The following is a 17,215-nucleotide window of genomic DNA, read 5'->3' on the forward strand; positions in this document are numbered from 1 at the left end:
TGTCCTTATTTTGTATTATGCAAAGACAATAGTAATCTACGCAGTAAAGTAAAAATTAATGTTAAATTACATAAGTTGACTAATAACTTCCCTATGTCGATTTTCATACATTAAATAATGATGGTAAAAGCTAATAGATATTAATCATTAAGCGTTTGTTGCATGCCAACCACTTTGATGTTCTCAAACATTATTGCATTTAATCTTTGCAACAGGTCTGTGAACTAGGCATTTTTATCTCTGCATTAAAGAGAAGAGAGCTGAACTTAATGAAATTAAAGAACTTGCCCAGAGTTACACAGGTTAGACAGAGCCTAATATAAGTATTCAGCCTATATATATCGATGGCCAAAGCCCATGATTTTAACTGCTTCTCTATACTGTTTATAATTTGATATTATTTTTTTAGATCAGGGCTTATTTTTGTTCTTTAAATGAGCCACTAATATTTGGAAATGTCTTCCTATTTTGTCATTTTATTTTTCCTTACAGGGAACCAAAGTCCTGCAGATGTTCATGTGGTACCTGAATCCACGGCAAGTCTTTGATCTTTCTCAGGAAGGGCCAAAAGATGCGTAAGTCTGGAAATACCCTCCATGGTTCTTACTATTTTAGGCGAGTGAGAAGGACTTTCTGCTTTGGAGTGAAGCTGTATTATTTGATTACCTCATGAAGTATTTTCTGACCATCACCTATCTACTTGCTCACCTGCACTATCTTCCCTTTAAAACTTCATCTGATGTTTGCCTCTTCACTGGGTTAGTTTCCTTCAACGCATATCTTCTGAGTTATTAACTCCGAGTGTGTTTGCTGTTTAGACACGTGTAACTGTAGATTATGAGTAAGCCTGAATTGAGAAAGGATCCATCTTTTTTCTGCTTATGCATGTACAACTTTGGAGATGCATGTTAATAGGAATGTAAATGTATCTTTGTGGAGAATGGGCATATCTGTTTATGAATATGTTCATTTATTTGAATTAGAAATTGTGTGTGTGTGTGCCCCTCTGTGTCCATTTGAAAGATTGATTGATTAGTTGATTATACCTATGGATTCCATACCAGAGTGGGGGAGACATTCTAATTCCTGCTCAATCCCTTATCTGAGCCTCTCAGAAATTTCATTCTCTGTTTTTTTGTTGGAAGTGGTGAAAAATAAAGTCTAGGTGTGGGTGACATGTATCCTATATCTTCCCTTTGGTGGAGGGGTACCTGGTGGGAAGGAACAGGGACATTTCTGCTCTTGTCTGGTTCCCTTTTTCAAACCCATAATGAGATAGTTCAGATGTCATCTGATAAACATAAGAGCTAAAGAAATACTATTTTCAAATAAGTAATAATATCAGAGGCAAAGAAACACAAGCTCAGATAATTTCTAGAAAAATAATATTCCTGTATGAAATGGATGAATTACATATTTTAAGCATACAGGAGAACATTAATTATGAAAATTAATTTCTGTTATTCTTTTAATCTATGAACTTTTTTTTAATCTATTTTTTAGGCTCTTTATTGGAATATAATTGCTTTACACTTTTGTACCAGCTTTTGAGGGACACCAAAGTGAATCAGCTGTATTTATGCATATATCCCCATATCCCCTCCCTCCCGCGACTCCCTCCCACCCTTGCTGTCCTGGCTCTCTAGTTAATCACCCATCATCGAGTTGATCTCCCTTTGTTATACAGCAACTTCCCACTAGCTATTTACTTTACATTTGGTAGTGTATCTATGTCTATGCTACTCTCTTACTTCATCCCAGCTTCTCCTAGGCCCCCACCCCAGCCCCATGTCCTCAAGGCCATTCTCTACATTTGCATCTCCACTCTTGCCATGTCACTGGATTCATCAGAACCATTTCTTCAGATTCCATATATATGAGTTAGTATACGGTATTTGTTTTTCTCTTTCTGGCTTACTTTGCTCTGTGTGACAGTCTCTAGGTCTATCCACCTCATTACATATACCTCCATCTCATTCCTTTTTATGGCTGAGTAATATTCCATTGTATATATGTGCCACATCTTCTTTATCCATCCATCTGTTGATGGGCATTTAGGTTGTTTCCAGGTCCTGGCTATTGGAAATAGTGCTGCAATAAACATTACGGTACATGTTTCTTTTTGGATTATGGTTTTCTCTGGGTATATGCCCAGGAGTGGGATTACTGGGTCATATGGTAGTTCCATTTTTAGTTTTTGAAGGAACCTCCAAACTGTTTTCCACAGTGGCTGTACCAACTTACATTCCCACCAACAGTGCAGGAGAGTTCCCTTTTCTCCAACCCTCTCCAACATTTATTATTTCATAGATTTTTTGATGATGGCCATCCTGACTAGTGTGAGGTGATACCTCATAGTGGCTTTGACTTGCATTTCTCTAATGATTAGTGATGTTGAGCATCTTTTCCTGTGTTTGTTGGCCATCTGTGTGTCTTCTTTGGAGAAATGTCTATTGAGGTCTTCTGCCCATTTGTGGTTTGGGTTATTTGCTTTTTTGGTATTAAGCTGCATGAGCTGCTTGTATATTTTGGAGATTAATCCTTTGTCAGTTGCTTCGTTGGCAAGTATTTTCTCCCATTCTGAGGGTTGTCTTCTTGTCTTGTTTATGGTTTCTTCTGCTGTGCAAGAGCTTTTAAGTTTCTTTAGGTCCCATTTGTTTATTCTTGATTTTATTTCCCTTATTCTAGGAGGTGGGTCAAAAAGGATCTTGCTTTGATGTATGTCATAGAGTGTTCTGCCTATGTTTTCCTCCAGGAGTTTTATAGTGTCTGGCCTTACATTTAAGTCTTTAATCCATTTGGAGGTTTTTTTTGTGTATGGTGTTAGGAAGTGTTCTAATTTCATTCTTTTACATGTTGCTGTCCAATGTTCCCAGTGCCACTTCTTGAAGAAGCTATCTTTTTTCCATTGTATATTTTTGCCTTCTTTGCCAAAGATAAGGTGCCCATATGTGGTTGGGTTTACCTCTGAGTTCTCTATTCTGTTCCATTGATCTTCCTTTCTAGTTTTGTGCCAGTACCATACTGTCTTGATCACTGTGGCTTTGTAGTATAGTTTGAAGTCAGGAAGCCTAATTCCACCAACTCCATCTTTCCTTCTCAAGATTGCTTTGGCTATTCGGGGTCTTTTGCATTTCCATACAAATCGTAAGATTTCTTGCTCTAGTTCTGTGAAAAATGCCATTGGTAATTTGATGGGGATTGCATTGAATCTGTAAATTGCTTTGGGTAAGACAGTCATTTTCACAATGTTGATTCTTCCAATCCAAGAACATGATATGTCTCTCCATCTGTTTGTATCGTCTTTGATTTCTTTCATCAGTGTCTGATAGTTTTCTGCATCCAGGTCTTTTGCCTCCTTAGGCAGATTTATTCCTAGGCATTTTATTCTTTTGGTTGCAATGGTAAATGGGAGGGTTTCCTTAGTTTCTCTATCTGCTCTTTCATTGTTAGTGTATAGGAATGCAAGAGATTTCTGTGCATTAATTTTGTATCCTGCTACTTTACTAAATTCATCAATTAGTGCTAGCAGTTTTCTGGTAGCATCTTTAGGGTTTTCTATGTATAATATGTCAACTGCAAAGAGTGACACTTCTACTTCTTCTTTTCCAATGTGGATTCCTTTTATTTCATTTTCTTCTCTGATTGCTGTGGCTAAAACTTCCAAAACTATGCTGAGTAATAATGGTGAGAGTGGACACCCTTGTCTTGTTCCTGTTCTTAGAGGGAATTCTTTCAGTTTTTCACCATTTAGAACGATGTTGGCTTTTGGTTTCTCATATATGGCTTTTATTATGTTGAGGTAATTTCCTTCTATGCTCATTTTCTGGAGATTTTTTTAATCATAAATGGATGTTGAATTTTGTCAAAAGCTTTTTCTGCATCTATTGAGATGATCATATGGTTTTTATCCTTCAATTTGTTAATATAGTGTATCACATTGATTGATTTGCGTATATTGAAGAATCCTTGCATCCCAGGCATAAACCCCACTTGATCATGGTGTATGATCTTTTTAATGTGCTGTTGGATTCTGTTAGCTCGTATTTTGTTGAGGATTTTTGCATCTATATTCATCAGTGATATTGGCCTGTAATGTTCTTTTTTTGTGACATCTTTGCCTGGTTTTGATATCAGGGTGATGGTGACCTTGTAGAATGAGTTTGGGAGTGTTCCTCCTTCTGCTATAGTTTGGAGGAGTTTGAAAAGAATAGGTGTTAGCTCTTCTCTAAATGTTTGATAGAATTCGCCTGTGAATCCATCTGGCCCTGGGCTTTTGTTTGTTGGGAGATTTTTAATCACAGTCTCAATTTCCATACTTGTGATTAGTCTGTTCATATTTTCTATTTCTTCCTGGTTCAGTCTTCAAAGATTGTATTTTTCGAAGAATTTATCCATTTCTTCCAGGTTATCCAATTTATTGGCATATAGTTGCTTGTAGTAGTCTCTCAAGATCTTTTGTATTTCTGTGGTGTCTGTTGTTACTTCTCCTTTTTCATTTCTAATTCTGTTGATTTGCATCTTCTCCCTTTTTTCCTGATGAGTATGGCTAATGGTTTATCAATTTTATCTTCTCAAAGAACCAGCTTTTAGTTTCATTGATCTTTGCTATTGCTTCCTTCCTTTCTTTTTCACTTATTTCTGATCTGATCTTTATGATTTCTTTCCTTCTGCTCACTTTGGGTTTTTTTCGTTCTTCTTTCTCTAATTGTTTTAGGTGCAAGGTTAGGTTGTTTATTCGATATTTTTCTTGTTTCTTGAGGTAGGACTGTATTGCTCTAAACTTCCCTCTTAGAACTGCTTTTGCTGCATCCCATAGGTTTTGAGTTGTTGTGTTTTCATTGTCATTTGTTTCTAGATATTTTCTGATTTCCTCTTTGATTTCTTTAGTGATTTCTTGGTTGCTTAATAGTGTATTGTTTTGTCTCCATGTGTTTGTATTTTTTATAGTTTTTTTCCAGTAATTGATATCTAGTCTTATGGCATTGTGGTCAGAGAAGATGCTTGATATAATTTCAATTTTCTTGAATTTACTGAGGCTTTATTTATGATCCAAGATGTGATCTATCCTGGAAAATGTTCCATGTGCAGTTGAGAAGAAAGTGTATTCTGTTGTTTTTGGATGGAATGTCCTATAAATATCAATTAAGTTGAGATGGTCTAATGTGTCATTTAAAGCTTGTGTGTCCTTATTTATTTTCTGTTTGGATGATCTGTCCATTGATGTAATTGGGGTGTTAAATTCTCCCACTATGATTGTGTTCCTGTCGATGTCACCTTTTATGGCTGTTAGCATTTGCCTTATGTATTGAGGTGCTCCTATGTTGGGGGCATAGATATTTACCATTGTGATATGTTCTTCTTGGGTGGATCCCTTGATCATTATGTAGTGTCCTTCCTTTTCTCTTGTAATAGTCTTTACTTTAAAGTCTAGTGTATCTGATATGAGTATTGCTACTCCAGCTTTCTTTTGACTTCCATTTGCATGGAATATCTTTTTCCATCCCTTTTCTTTCAGTCTATATGTGTCCCTTGGTCTGAAATGGGTTTCTTGTAGGCAGCATATGGAAGGGTCTTGTTTTTGTATCCATTCAGCCAGTCTGTGTCTTTTGGTTGGAGCATGTAATCCATTTACATTTAAGGTGATTATTGACATGTGTGTTCCTATTAGCATTTTCTTAATTGTTTTGGGTTTGTTTTTGTGGGTGTTTTCCTTCTCTTGTATTTCCTACTTAGAAAAGTTCCTTAAGCAATTGTTGTAAGGCTGGTTTGGTGGTGCAGAATTCTCTTAACTTTTGCTTGTCTGTAAAGCTTTTGATTTCTGTGTCAAATCTGAATGAGATTCTTGCTGGGTAGAGTATTCTTGGCTGTAGGTTTTCCTCTCTCAGGACTTTTAGTATATCCTGCTGCTCCATTCTGGCCTACAGAGTTTCTGCAGAAAGGTCAGCTGTTATTCTTATGGGTTTTCCCTTATATATTATTTGCTTCTTTTCTCATGCTGCTTTTAATATTTTTTCTCTGTGTTTAATTTTCATTAGTTTGATTAATATGTGCCTTGGTGTATTTCTCCTTGGGTTTATTCTGTATGGGACTCTCTGTGCTTCTTGGACTTGATTAATGATTTCCTTTCCCATGTTGGGGAAGTTTTCCACTATAACCTCTGCAAATGTCTCCTCAGACCCTTTCTTTTTTTCTTCTTCTTCTGGAATGCCTATGATTCAAATGTTGGTGCACTTAATGTTGTCTCCAGGGTCTCTGAGACTGTCTTCCGTTCTTTTTATTCTTTTCTCTTTTTCCTGCTCTGTGGCAGTTAGTTCCCCCATTCTATCTTCCAAGTCATTTATTCATTCTTCTGCCTCAGTTATTCTGCTGTTTATACCATCCAGAGTATTTTTAATTTTGGTTATTTTGTTATCTATTACTGTTTGTTTGCTCTTTAGTTCTTCTGAGTCCTTATTAACTGTTTCTTGTATTTTCTGTATTTTATTATCGAGAGTTTGGATCATCTTTACTATCAGTATTCTCAATTGTTTTTCAGGCAGTTTTCCTATTTTCTCTTCATTTATTTGGTCTGGTGTATTTTTACCTTGTTCCTTCATCTGTGACATATATTTTTGTCATCTTATTTTCCCCTCGCTTTGGATGGGAGGGATTGTGTTCCTGTCCCACTGGGTGTTTGGCCTGAGGTTTCAAGCACTGGAGTTTGTAGGCTATTGAGTATAGCTGGGTCTTGGTGTTGAGGTGAGAACCTCTGGGAGACCTCACTCTGGTGAATATTCCCTGGGAACTGGGTTTCCCTGTTAGTCCAATGTTTTGGACTCAGAGCTCCCAGCTCAGGAGCTCAGGCCTTACCGTGGGCTTGTGAATCAATATCCCACAAGCTGTATGGAGCAGGAAAATGAAAAAAATAAAAAAAAAAAAGTTGGAGAAGAGCAGAACAATAGCAAGATAAAAAATACCATAATAGGAAACTAACAGATGTGTTAGAAAAAATTAAAAAAAAAAAAAAAAAAGATGGAGCAACAACTGGAAGGTAAAACAACTGCAATAGCCTAAGTGAGGAGGTGGGAAGAAAAAAAAGGGAAAAGAAAAAGAAAAAAAGAAAAGCCAGAAAAGGCCTTGGCTGTTGGGGCGGGCCTTAGACAAGGGTGGTGGGGCGGGGGGGAGGTTAGGCAATTGGCAGGGCCTGTGCTTAGAAAAGGTCCTGGAGGTGGTGGGGAATAGGCCCAATGAGGCAGAGGGGCCCAGGAATGCCTCTGGTTCTGAGGGCAAAGGACCAGTTCAAGGTACCCAGCAGGCTCCCTGGGCCCGAGTTGGTGGGAGAGATGCTAGGCACCTCCCCTAGTCCTCCAGTCTCCTAGGGTCCCTCTCCCTTGGGTTCTCTTCTTCCTCACCCCCTCTCTCCTATTCTTCTAGGACCCTCACAGCTGCAGGGGGCACTGGAAGGCAGGAGATCAGACTCTGATGCCCAACAGGCTTCCCAGGGCCAACTGGGCTAAAGTAACACCTGTGGCACTTCCCCAGATCTCCCAGTCTCTTAGGGTCCCTGTCTGCCTCTCTTCCTCTCCCCCACCCCCCACTCTCCTAGGTCCCAAGCAGCTGGAGAGGGCCCTGGAGTGTGAAAGACCAGGTCCATGAGCCTAGCAGGCTTCTCAGAGCTAGTGGGCAGGGGAAACACCTTCTCTGCCTCCCTTGATCCTCCAATCCCAGAAGGTCCCCTCCCCTTCCCGCCTCTCCTCTTCTCCCCTGCTTTCCTTCTACACCCCTAGGACCAGTGAGACCTAGAGGGGCCCCTGGAGGACTGAAGCCCAGGCCTGGGGGTGCAACAGGCCTCCTAGGCCAAGTGGGTAGGGAGATTTCCCACAGCATTTCCCCTGATCCTCTAGTCCTGCAAGGTACCCCCCACCACCACCATCTGCCTCTCTTCCTCTTCTCCTCTCCTCCCTCCCTCCCTCGCCTGTACAACCCACTCAGCTGGAGAGACTAAGGGTCCAGACTCGAGAGCCCAGCAGGCCCACTGGGCCCAAGTGGGCAGGGGAAAGGTCCTCTGCACCTCCCCTGGTCCTCTGCTCCTGGAACGTCCCACCACCAGTCTGCCTATCTTCCTCTTCCCCTGCCATGCACCAATGTCCCCGGGACCAGCATGTCTGGGAGGGGACCCTGGAGAGTTGGAGACCAGGCCCGGGAGCCCAGCAGGCTTCCTGGGCCAGTGGGCAGCAGAAATGCCTTCTGCTCCTCCCCTGATCCTCTGATCCCAGAGGGTCCCTCCCCGCTTCCACCTCTCTTCTTTTCCCCCCACCGCTTCCCTCCTGTACTTCTAGGACCAATGGCCAGGAGGAGCCTTGGAAGGTGGAGGACCCACCCAGAAGAAATCCCTGGCGGCACTTCCCCTATTCTTCTGACCTGGAGAGACCCCTTCCCACTCCCACTGTCTGCCTCTCTCCCTAGCCCCCCCCCCCCCACTCCCCCAGGACCCTCGTGCCAGAAGGGGGCCCAGAGAGTGAAGGAACAGGCCTGGGAGCCCAGTCGGCCTCCCTGGCCAAGAGGGCAGGCGAAACGCCCTCTCCCCTCCCTGTCCCCCAATCTCAAGGCCCCCACCCCCACTTGTCCACCTCTCCACCTCCTCACCCTTCCTCCCTCCTTCCCACACCCCCAGCACCCAGGCAGCCCGGAGGGGGCCTTGGAGGGTGGAGGACCCCACTGGGGAGCCCAGCAGGCCCCCAAGCTGGGGAGCTCAGCAGGCCTCCTGGCCTCCTGGGCAGGAGAAACCCAGTTGCAGTTTCCCTGATCTTCCCAGCCCCCAACAGTCCCTCCAGGCGGGAAACCCCACCTCACCCAGCCACCCCCAGGGGCTCCGGTCCCATCTGGCTTCCCCTTCCCCTCTCCCCTGACTTCCCCCAGATCCTACCCAGTTGCTCCAGGGTTCCTGTGGTCTGCTTGGGCCTCTGGCAACTGATTTGTTTTTGGGGAGACGCTATCTCTGCGTATTCCCATGCCACCATCTTGACTCCACCCCCCCTTTTTTTTTTAAATTTGTTTAATTTAATTAATTAATTTTATTGGCTGTGTTGGGTCTTTGTTGCTGCGCACAGGCTTTCTCTAGCTGTGGCGAGCGGGGGCTACTCTTCATTGTGGTGTGTGGGCTCCTCATTGTGGTGGCCTCTCTTGTTGCAGAGCACAGGCTCTAGGTGCATGGGCTTCAGTAGTTGTGGCACGTAGGCTCAGTAGTTGTGGCTGACGGGCTCTAGAGCTCAGGCTCAATAGTTGTGGCACATGGGCTTAGTTGCTCCGTGGCATGTGGGATCTTCCCAGAGCAGGGATCAAACCCATTTCCCCTGCATTGGTAGGTGGATTCTTAACCACTGTGCCACCAGGGAAGTCCTACCCGCCCCACCCCCCCTTAATCTATGAATTTCTTTGCCACTAGAGTTTGCGATAAGACTTCTGTATTTTTTCTGCATTTGGATGTATTAAGGCAAATCTGCTACCCTGGCTTTTGCCCTTTTGCATTTACTCTTAAGATTTTATCAATTTTTAATTAGACTTTAGGTAGATATTTCATAGATCACCATAAAGAACATGGCAGGACAGGAACTACAGAAAAAAATATTATTTGATTTAAATAAGGTGATGTTTTCTGGAATAGAACTATTAAAGTCTTCACTTCAGCAAACATTGTAGCAGGGGAAGTATCATTGCATTTTCTTGAGAGATAACAGGAGAGATCTAATTTCAAGCAGACCAATTCAAAATAAAGAAAATTCAGTAAATCTTCCCTCTTTGGGCTGAGGAGTGTAAACGGGGGTTTGAGTGTCAGCGAGGGAGTGGAGAGGGAGGTAGAATTGTGGGTGCGGTGGTAATAATGCTAGTGGAGTGTCCTTTCCATCTCCCTGAAGGTTTTCTAAGAGTAAGAGTGGGAAGTACAGGTTTGAAAAATAAATAGATCTGGGAAAAGCTAATCAAATATAAGGAGGAGACATATAAGGATTATTGATTAATGATGATTTTCTTGGAGAAAGGAGGGAGGAGAATGATTGGAAAGAAAAACAAGGAATTTGATACTAATGGAGAAGATAATGTGTGTTGACACATTAATAGGAATTATGGGAAATAAAACACTAAGAATCCTGAAAGCCATTCCAATGATGTTTGCTGCCAAGCTCTGATCCAATTGCTGGCGTCAGTCCTCTTGCGATTACTCAGTAACTAGTTTCGAAGGTATTATCATCCTCATGGTTATACATTTTCTCCACTGGACACCCTCCATGCCCCCTTTCTTTTTGGTGTATTTTGGAATCATGCTGTCTGCTATGGCCAGTGATATGTTCTTTTATTTACTTTTTCTTCTGTTTCCTCTACAGGCTTGAATTATACAGGAAAGTACCAAATCTGCGGATTCTGGCCTGTGGTGGGGATGGAACGGTAGGTCCTTGAAAGAGAATCTAGTTCTCTTATTTCTTCCATCTGTGTTTTGTTTTCCTTAATACATTTCTCTTTCTTCATCCCCACCTCACAGTCTTTCCAGTCCCCTGAAATGTCTGTCTCTCATATGAATCCAGGCCCCTAAGGGATAGGAGAGACTTTGTTATTGCCCTCAAGGATTCATACTTGATCTTTCTAAATTATATTTCCCTCCCTCCGCTACACTATATCCTTTCCTGTTCCACAAAGTAAGGATGTGGTCAGATTACGAGAATGAGGATTGTAGACAACTAAGTTATTTTTAAAACAGAAACTGACCTATTTCCATATATTCCTAATAATTGGTCACAACTGTGGAGAATTATGTGTACACAATTGAATTACGGCTTTTTTTTTTTTTACTGGTGGAAATAAAACTTAGAATATTGACTAACGTTGGTTTGCCTTAAAGATCACACTTGGTCCCCTTTGTAGTCATTTTTGGAGAAAAGATGGAATTGGGCTGAAGTTTAATATCACTGGTGTATTTTCCCCTGTTTATCTCATCTGTTTTTCAGTTTGCCCTCTACTTATGTTGCTATATTTAGCAAAGGCAAATGATTGAGAATCATGACATTTAGATTTTGCTGTCCAGTGTCTCTTCTTCTGCATTTGGAGTCTGATCTCATAGGATTTTATTATGAACTATCTTTGGCTTCTTTCTAATCTTCCTAATTAGAATGTTTTATTCTCAAAAGTAGCAACAGAATCTTCTAATTTTATCTCTCACAGCACGTGAGCACTTAATGCAGCACTGGATACACATTATATACTAATAAAAGCAACCAGAAAAAAAATAAAGCAGTGATTCCACTGGTTCTTTTAGATTTTCTGTGGAGAGGGAAACATTTTTTCAGTTGGGAAAATAGTACTTACTATTCTTCGAGACTCCAATATACATGATTAGCTTATAAAATTTGTTATGAAGTCTTAAAGAAGCCAAACCTATTTCACTTAGTTTAACCCAGTGCTTTCCAAAATTATTTGACTATGGGCAGATACCTGGTGTCCTGAGTTCAGAGTCCTTCCGCTTTTTTAACTGAAGTGATCTTTACCTCAAATCCACATAGACTGCCTGTTCCATCTCCATATCGTGGGCTTCATCGTGGATTGGCTGTTCCACCTTCCAAACTTCCCCATTATCCACTGCACCTCCCATCACCTCTCTCTGCCTCCCTGCTTTCTTCTTCCTTTGCTCTACTGAGCAGATATGTGTAGGAAGCACTTCTAGGTTATGTGGTATTGAGGTATTCTCTGCAATTAGGAAAGTGTTTGGAAACATTTCGGACAAAGAAGAGAGCCGAGTCCAGACACTTTTTTTTTTTCTCACTTGGTGAAAGTACCTTTATTTATCATAATATTTCTCAGATGGACTATATGTTTTATATAAGAAATAAAACAAAACAGAATTGAAATATTTGAAGTAATGTTTTTCCTCTTATGAATCCATCCTAAGAGGTAACCTCTGGTAACAGTGTTGTCAATATGGTAACAATTTTAAAAATATTTTCTTCATAGCAAAAGATCAACCAGTCTCATCATGAAGTAGGCAGATCTCCATTCCATGGTGTTACTACTCTGGTTATAATGAAGCTTATAGAGACTTTGAAGACGTAATGAAGGCCACGAACCATAGGACTATGCTGTGGAGTGAATGTTTGTGTCCCCTACAAAATTCTTATGTTAATATCCTTAGTTGGTATTAGGAGGTGAGGCCTTTGGAGGTAATTATGTCATATGTTGGAGCCCTCATGAATGGGTTTAACACTCTTATACTGAGATAACAGAGTGAGCTTTCTTCTCTCTTGCCACTACGTGAGGATTCAACAAAGAAAGTGTCCTGACATGTACACACTGCTGTATTTAAAATGGATAACCAACAAGGACTTACTGTATAGGACAGGGAACTCTGCTCAATATTCTGTAATAACCTAAATGGGAAAAGAATTTGAAAAAAATAGGTATATGTATATGTATAACTGAATCACTTTGCTGTACACCTAAAATGAATACATTTTTAATCAGCTATCCTCCAATATAAAATAAAAATTTTAAAAAATTGATCAGAAAAAAACAAAGGGCCATCCGCAAAACAGGATGAGCTATCTCACCAGATACCAAATCTGCCAGCAGCCTGATCATGGACTTCCCATCCTCCAGATGAGTGAGAAATTCATATTTTTTGTTTAAACCATCCAGTCTGTGATATTCGTGTGTGTTTGTTTTGTCATATTCATTTGTTTTCTTTTTTGATTCCACATATAAGTAACAAAATTCAGTATTTGTTTGTCTCTATCTGACTTATTTCACTGAGCCACATACCTTGCAGGTCCATCCATGTTGAGTGTGATTTTATATATATTCACATCTTATTTAGCCATTGATCTGTTGATGGACATTTAGGTTGCTTCCATATCTTGGCTATTGTAAGTAATCCTACTATGACCATTGGGGTGCATTTATCTTTTCAAATTGGTATCTTTATTTTCTTCATATATACCCAGGAGTGGAACTGGTGCATCACATGGTAGTTCTTTTTTAGTTTTTTGAGGAACCTCCATCCTGTTTTCCATAGTGTCTATACCATTTACATTTTCCCAAAGTGTGCAAGGGTTCCCTTTTCTCTGCATCCTCTGGTTATAGGTATTTTCCTTTCATCTTTTAAAGTGATACTGTTTCACTCCCCTTGGCCTGCAGACACTTTTGAAACATTTATAATTATGGAGTCAGAGCTAAATTTCAAAAGGAAAGTGAAAAGATAGAAGCAGAAGGACCACCAGTAGTCAATTCTGTCAAGAAAAAAAAAAAAACCCAGAAGGAGTTTTAAGACAGAGGCAGTGATTATATTCTTAAGAAGAAACTGAAGAATTACTATGGATTTGGAGACTAGGAGTAACTGGTGGTTTTCAAGAAAATAGTTTCAGTAGACAAAACACAGAATGAGAGAGACTTGGTACCTCCTTAATGGGTCCTAATGACCAGGTCAAATCACAGTGTTGAATTTCTATAAATACTCTCTGGTGCCATTAATGCCACTTTCTTGACACTCAGACTGCCTGGTTCTCCTGCTTTCCTTATTTTTTCTAGCATCTCTTCTTTAGATAGACCATAATTAACGGGTATTCCACAAGGCTAAATGTAACTTTTCATTTATGTTCTAGGTACTTTTTCTTCCTTGGTACCTTATCTATGATCCTAACTTCAATTTTCACATCCTTCTACATAACTCACAGCTCCCCTAGACATTTATATGTGGGTCCCTTACCAGAGCCATGAAAAGTGGTATATTTCCCATAGAATTGATGCATACTTTTGAACTAATTATTTTTGTCAATGGTAACCTTTGTAGTCCAATCACACAGAATCAAAACTTGGCATATCTTATACCTTAAGTAAAAGCAGGTTTTATTTGATTTTACCTTGTTAACAGGAGGTGTTTTGTGAAAGCTATTTGGGGTTTATGAAGTGTTTTATCAAGGTATATGACTGATATTTTTATCAGTTTAGAATATGAAACTTAATGTTGAGTGTTTCTATAAAGAAGAGGCATCTTGATGGATGCATGAAGAAGAACTGTTGGCTCTAGGCAGGTGAAGGATAATTCCTGAGTGTCGGGTATATATTTGACCTAAGATGTTCAGCCTTTATTTAGTGAGTGTATCTATCACCGTGGTGGCTGTCAGAATTCTGTCGGTGACAAGGTTACAGGAGGAATCAGAAATGCAATATTTTTGACTGGTTAGGATGAGGCTGTGTTAACCCTTAATCAGTTAGTGTGCGCACAAAGTATTATTTAATATACAGATGTTGCATTAATTTGGAGAAAAGTTCCTAGGCTTCAATACGAGTTACTTTGATTTTACGCTGTTAAAAAGTGTGAGGAGACAGAGTGATCTATCGCCCAATATTGCACTTGGAGGTGACTGAGGTGATTCTGCCAATATGCTGTGGCTTCTGGCAGGTTCCTTAACCTCTTCTGGGATGTTCTAAATCTGAAAAGGAATATATTTGGATCCCTAAGGGTCTTCACAGTTGTAGCATTATATTAGTATAGACCACTGCTATTCAAGAGAACGATAATGTAAGCCGCCTTTTAAAATTTGAAGTTTTCTAGAAGGCACTTAAAAAAACTAAGGAGAAGCAGGTGAAATTAATTTTATAATATATTTTATGTAACCCAGTATATCCAAGATATTATCGTTCTAACATGCAATCAGTATAAAGTCATTAATAGGAATTTTATGCTCAACTTGTACTGTCTTCAGAATCCAGCATATATTTGAAATGTAACATCGCCTGCAGTTGGCATCAGCCACGTTCAGAGCAGTCTGTCACCACAGGTGGCCAGTGGAGGTGGCAGGGGACTGTGACACAGGTGCAGTCTCTTTGTCACTGGTTTGCATCATCCTGATGTTCTCACACAGCTGCAGGTATCCAATGCACTGGTCCTGTCTTTGATCTCTGGGCTGAGAGAAAACTAGCTCAGAATGATCTCAAACCTTCATGTTTGTGAACTCTCTTTGCTCGTGGGGTAAATTTGTATTCTGTTCTTTCCTCGGCCACATCTCCACCCATCCGGCTCCCATGGCTGTCACCTTGCTTAAATATCCAGGAGGAGGAGTGTGTGAACTGAGACTGTAGGGTCACAGATCTCCGCCCCGCCATATGGATCCTTAAGGTGAAACGTGATCCCTCCTTACCTGCTCTTGGATTTGATGAACTGGGCTAGATCTAAAGGTGCACCCTTAAATCCTGTTAAGTATTTCCAAAGGGTTGGAATTAAGTGGACTTGAGCCACCCACTGTATGCTTATTTCTGGTTCAGTTGGCTTCCCTAGATGAGGATACTTCCTAAACAGTAGGCACCCCATGCCCGACTCACTACAGCCGCAGCAGGGAAGAAAGGATTACTCCCCTTTAATGACTGGAGAAAGCACATCGATCCGCACATGCCTCTTCTCCCTCAGCTCCCCCATCTCCCAGCCTCTCTCCAGAAGAAGCCCATGTACACCCTCAGTTCCCTCGTGCCAGTGAGGGGATGCACAGCCTAAATCTATATTTCAAAGCAAACTCATACCTTAATTTTTATCTTGATTTCTTTAGGGCTGATTTTAAACATTTCTTTTAACACGTAGTAACTTTGTAAACTATTAAATGCAAATATAAAAATACCAAAAGGAAGAATCGTAGTGTACATGTTCGAAAGGGAACCCAGTTGTCAGAGGCTGCGTTTGGATGCTCTTTCAGGGTGCAGAGACTTGTTCTCCTTTGATTTCTCCATATGAGGATCCTTCACTTTTCTGCCTGCAGATAATATGAGGAAAGAGCAATTGTGCATCTGCTCTGTTCAAAGAAAATGTCAATTCACAGTCCTCTCTGCCCCTCAGCCAACTCTAATGCTAGCATATTTTTTTTAATAAATTGATTGATTGATTGGCTGTGTTGGGTCTTCCTTGCTGCATGCAGGCTTTCTCTAGTTGTGGAGAGTGGGGGCTACTCTTCATTGCAGTGCGCTGGCTTCTCATTGTGGTGGCTTCTCGTTACAGAACACAGGCTCTAGGCACGTGGGCTTCAGTAGTTGTGGTACACGGGCTGAATAGTTATGGCTCGCAGGCTCTAGAACACAGGCTCAATAGTTGTGGCACACAGGCTTAGTTGCTCCTCGGCATGTGGGATCTTCCCGGATCAGGGTTCGAACCCGTGTCCCCTGCATTGGCAGGTGGATGCTTAACCACTGCGCCACCAGGGAAGCCCTAGCATATTTTTTTCAATACATCTTTATTGGAGTATAATTGCTGTACAGCATTGTGCCAGTTTCTGCTGTACACCAAAGTGACTCAGCTATGTTTATACATGTATCCCCATATCTCCTCCCTCCTGATTCTCCCTCCCACCCTCCCTCCTCCACCCCTCTAGGTCATCCCAAAGGACTGAGCTTATCTCCCTGCATATGCAGCAGCTCCCCACTAGCTATCTATTTTGCATTTGGTAGTGCATGTATGTCTATGTTGCTGTCTCTAATAATGCCAAAGGAAAACTCAATGCAAACTCCACGTGCACTTGGGAAACATACGGTGATGGTTACAGCTGAACACGGCCAGCGGGTGGCAGCATTGTGCAGCTGCTGGGGCCGCAAGCCTGGCTGGGCTGCTTTGCTCAGGGCTGAAGCCCAGGACCCTGCTGTTCTAGACCCTTCAGCCCTGCTTTTCCTAACACAAAGGCAGGAAGGAACGCTGCCACCTTTAAAGGGATCTTGCCCAATCCAAATTGTTTCCTTCAGTTGTGATGGAAAATTTGCTAAGTGGTGTGTTTGTGTGTTGTGGTTAGTTAAGTTTAATCAAAAAGTGTGCTGGTCCAAGCTGGTGGAGATGATTTGGGGTAATGTGAAAGCCACGACAAACACAGTCCCTGCCCAGGAATCTGCAGTCTGGACTTCAGCAGGAGCAGGGTCCTGGGTCCTGGGAAGGGAGAGCCTCCGATAACAGCTTTGAGCTTTTAGACCTCTTATATAGTTTTGCTCTCATAGGGGCAGAGACACAGATTATTACTTAGGATCTTTTATGTCTCCTGCTATTGTAGGTGTATTTGTTCCATATTCTCTCCCTCATTCTCTCCCTCTCCCTCTCTCTCCCTTCCTCCATCCCTCCCTCCCTCTCCTGCGCACCCGCTTTTATGCTGCAGTGCAGCTTGGCTTTTACTGTTTTTGATAGTCTGTGAAAGAGATTTTTGTGACCTGATGGCAGTCAAAGGTGGGA

The 17,215-nt window shown here is 41.3% G+C and overlaps 1 protein-coding gene across 2 annotated transcripts in view; it reads left to right on the forward strand.

Annotated features, from left to right (window-relative positions):
- The window catches only part of DGKI (diacylglycerol kinase iota), a 456,175-nt gene that overhangs the window by 250,084 nt on the left and 188,876 nt on the right, over window positions 1-17,215 (forward strand). For both annotated transcript variants that reach the window (XM_057733401.1, XM_057733402.1), the window contains exons 11-12: window positions 493-575; window positions 10,362-10,422. In XM_057733401.1, coding sequence (XP_057589384.1) covers window positions 493-575; window positions 10,362-10,422 — 144 coding nt within the window. The remainder of the gene's footprint in view (window positions 1-492; window positions 576-10,361; window positions 10,423-17,215) is intronic.

The sequence above is a fragment of the Hippopotamus amphibius genome, chromosome 4 (assembly GCF_030028045.1).
Source record: "Hippopotamus amphibius kiboko isolate mHipAmp2 chromosome 4, mHipAmp2.hap2, whole genome shotgun sequence".
Taxonomy (NCBI): domain Eukaryota; kingdom Metazoa; phylum Chordata; class Mammalia; order Artiodactyla; family Hippopotamidae; genus Hippopotamus; species Hippopotamus amphibius.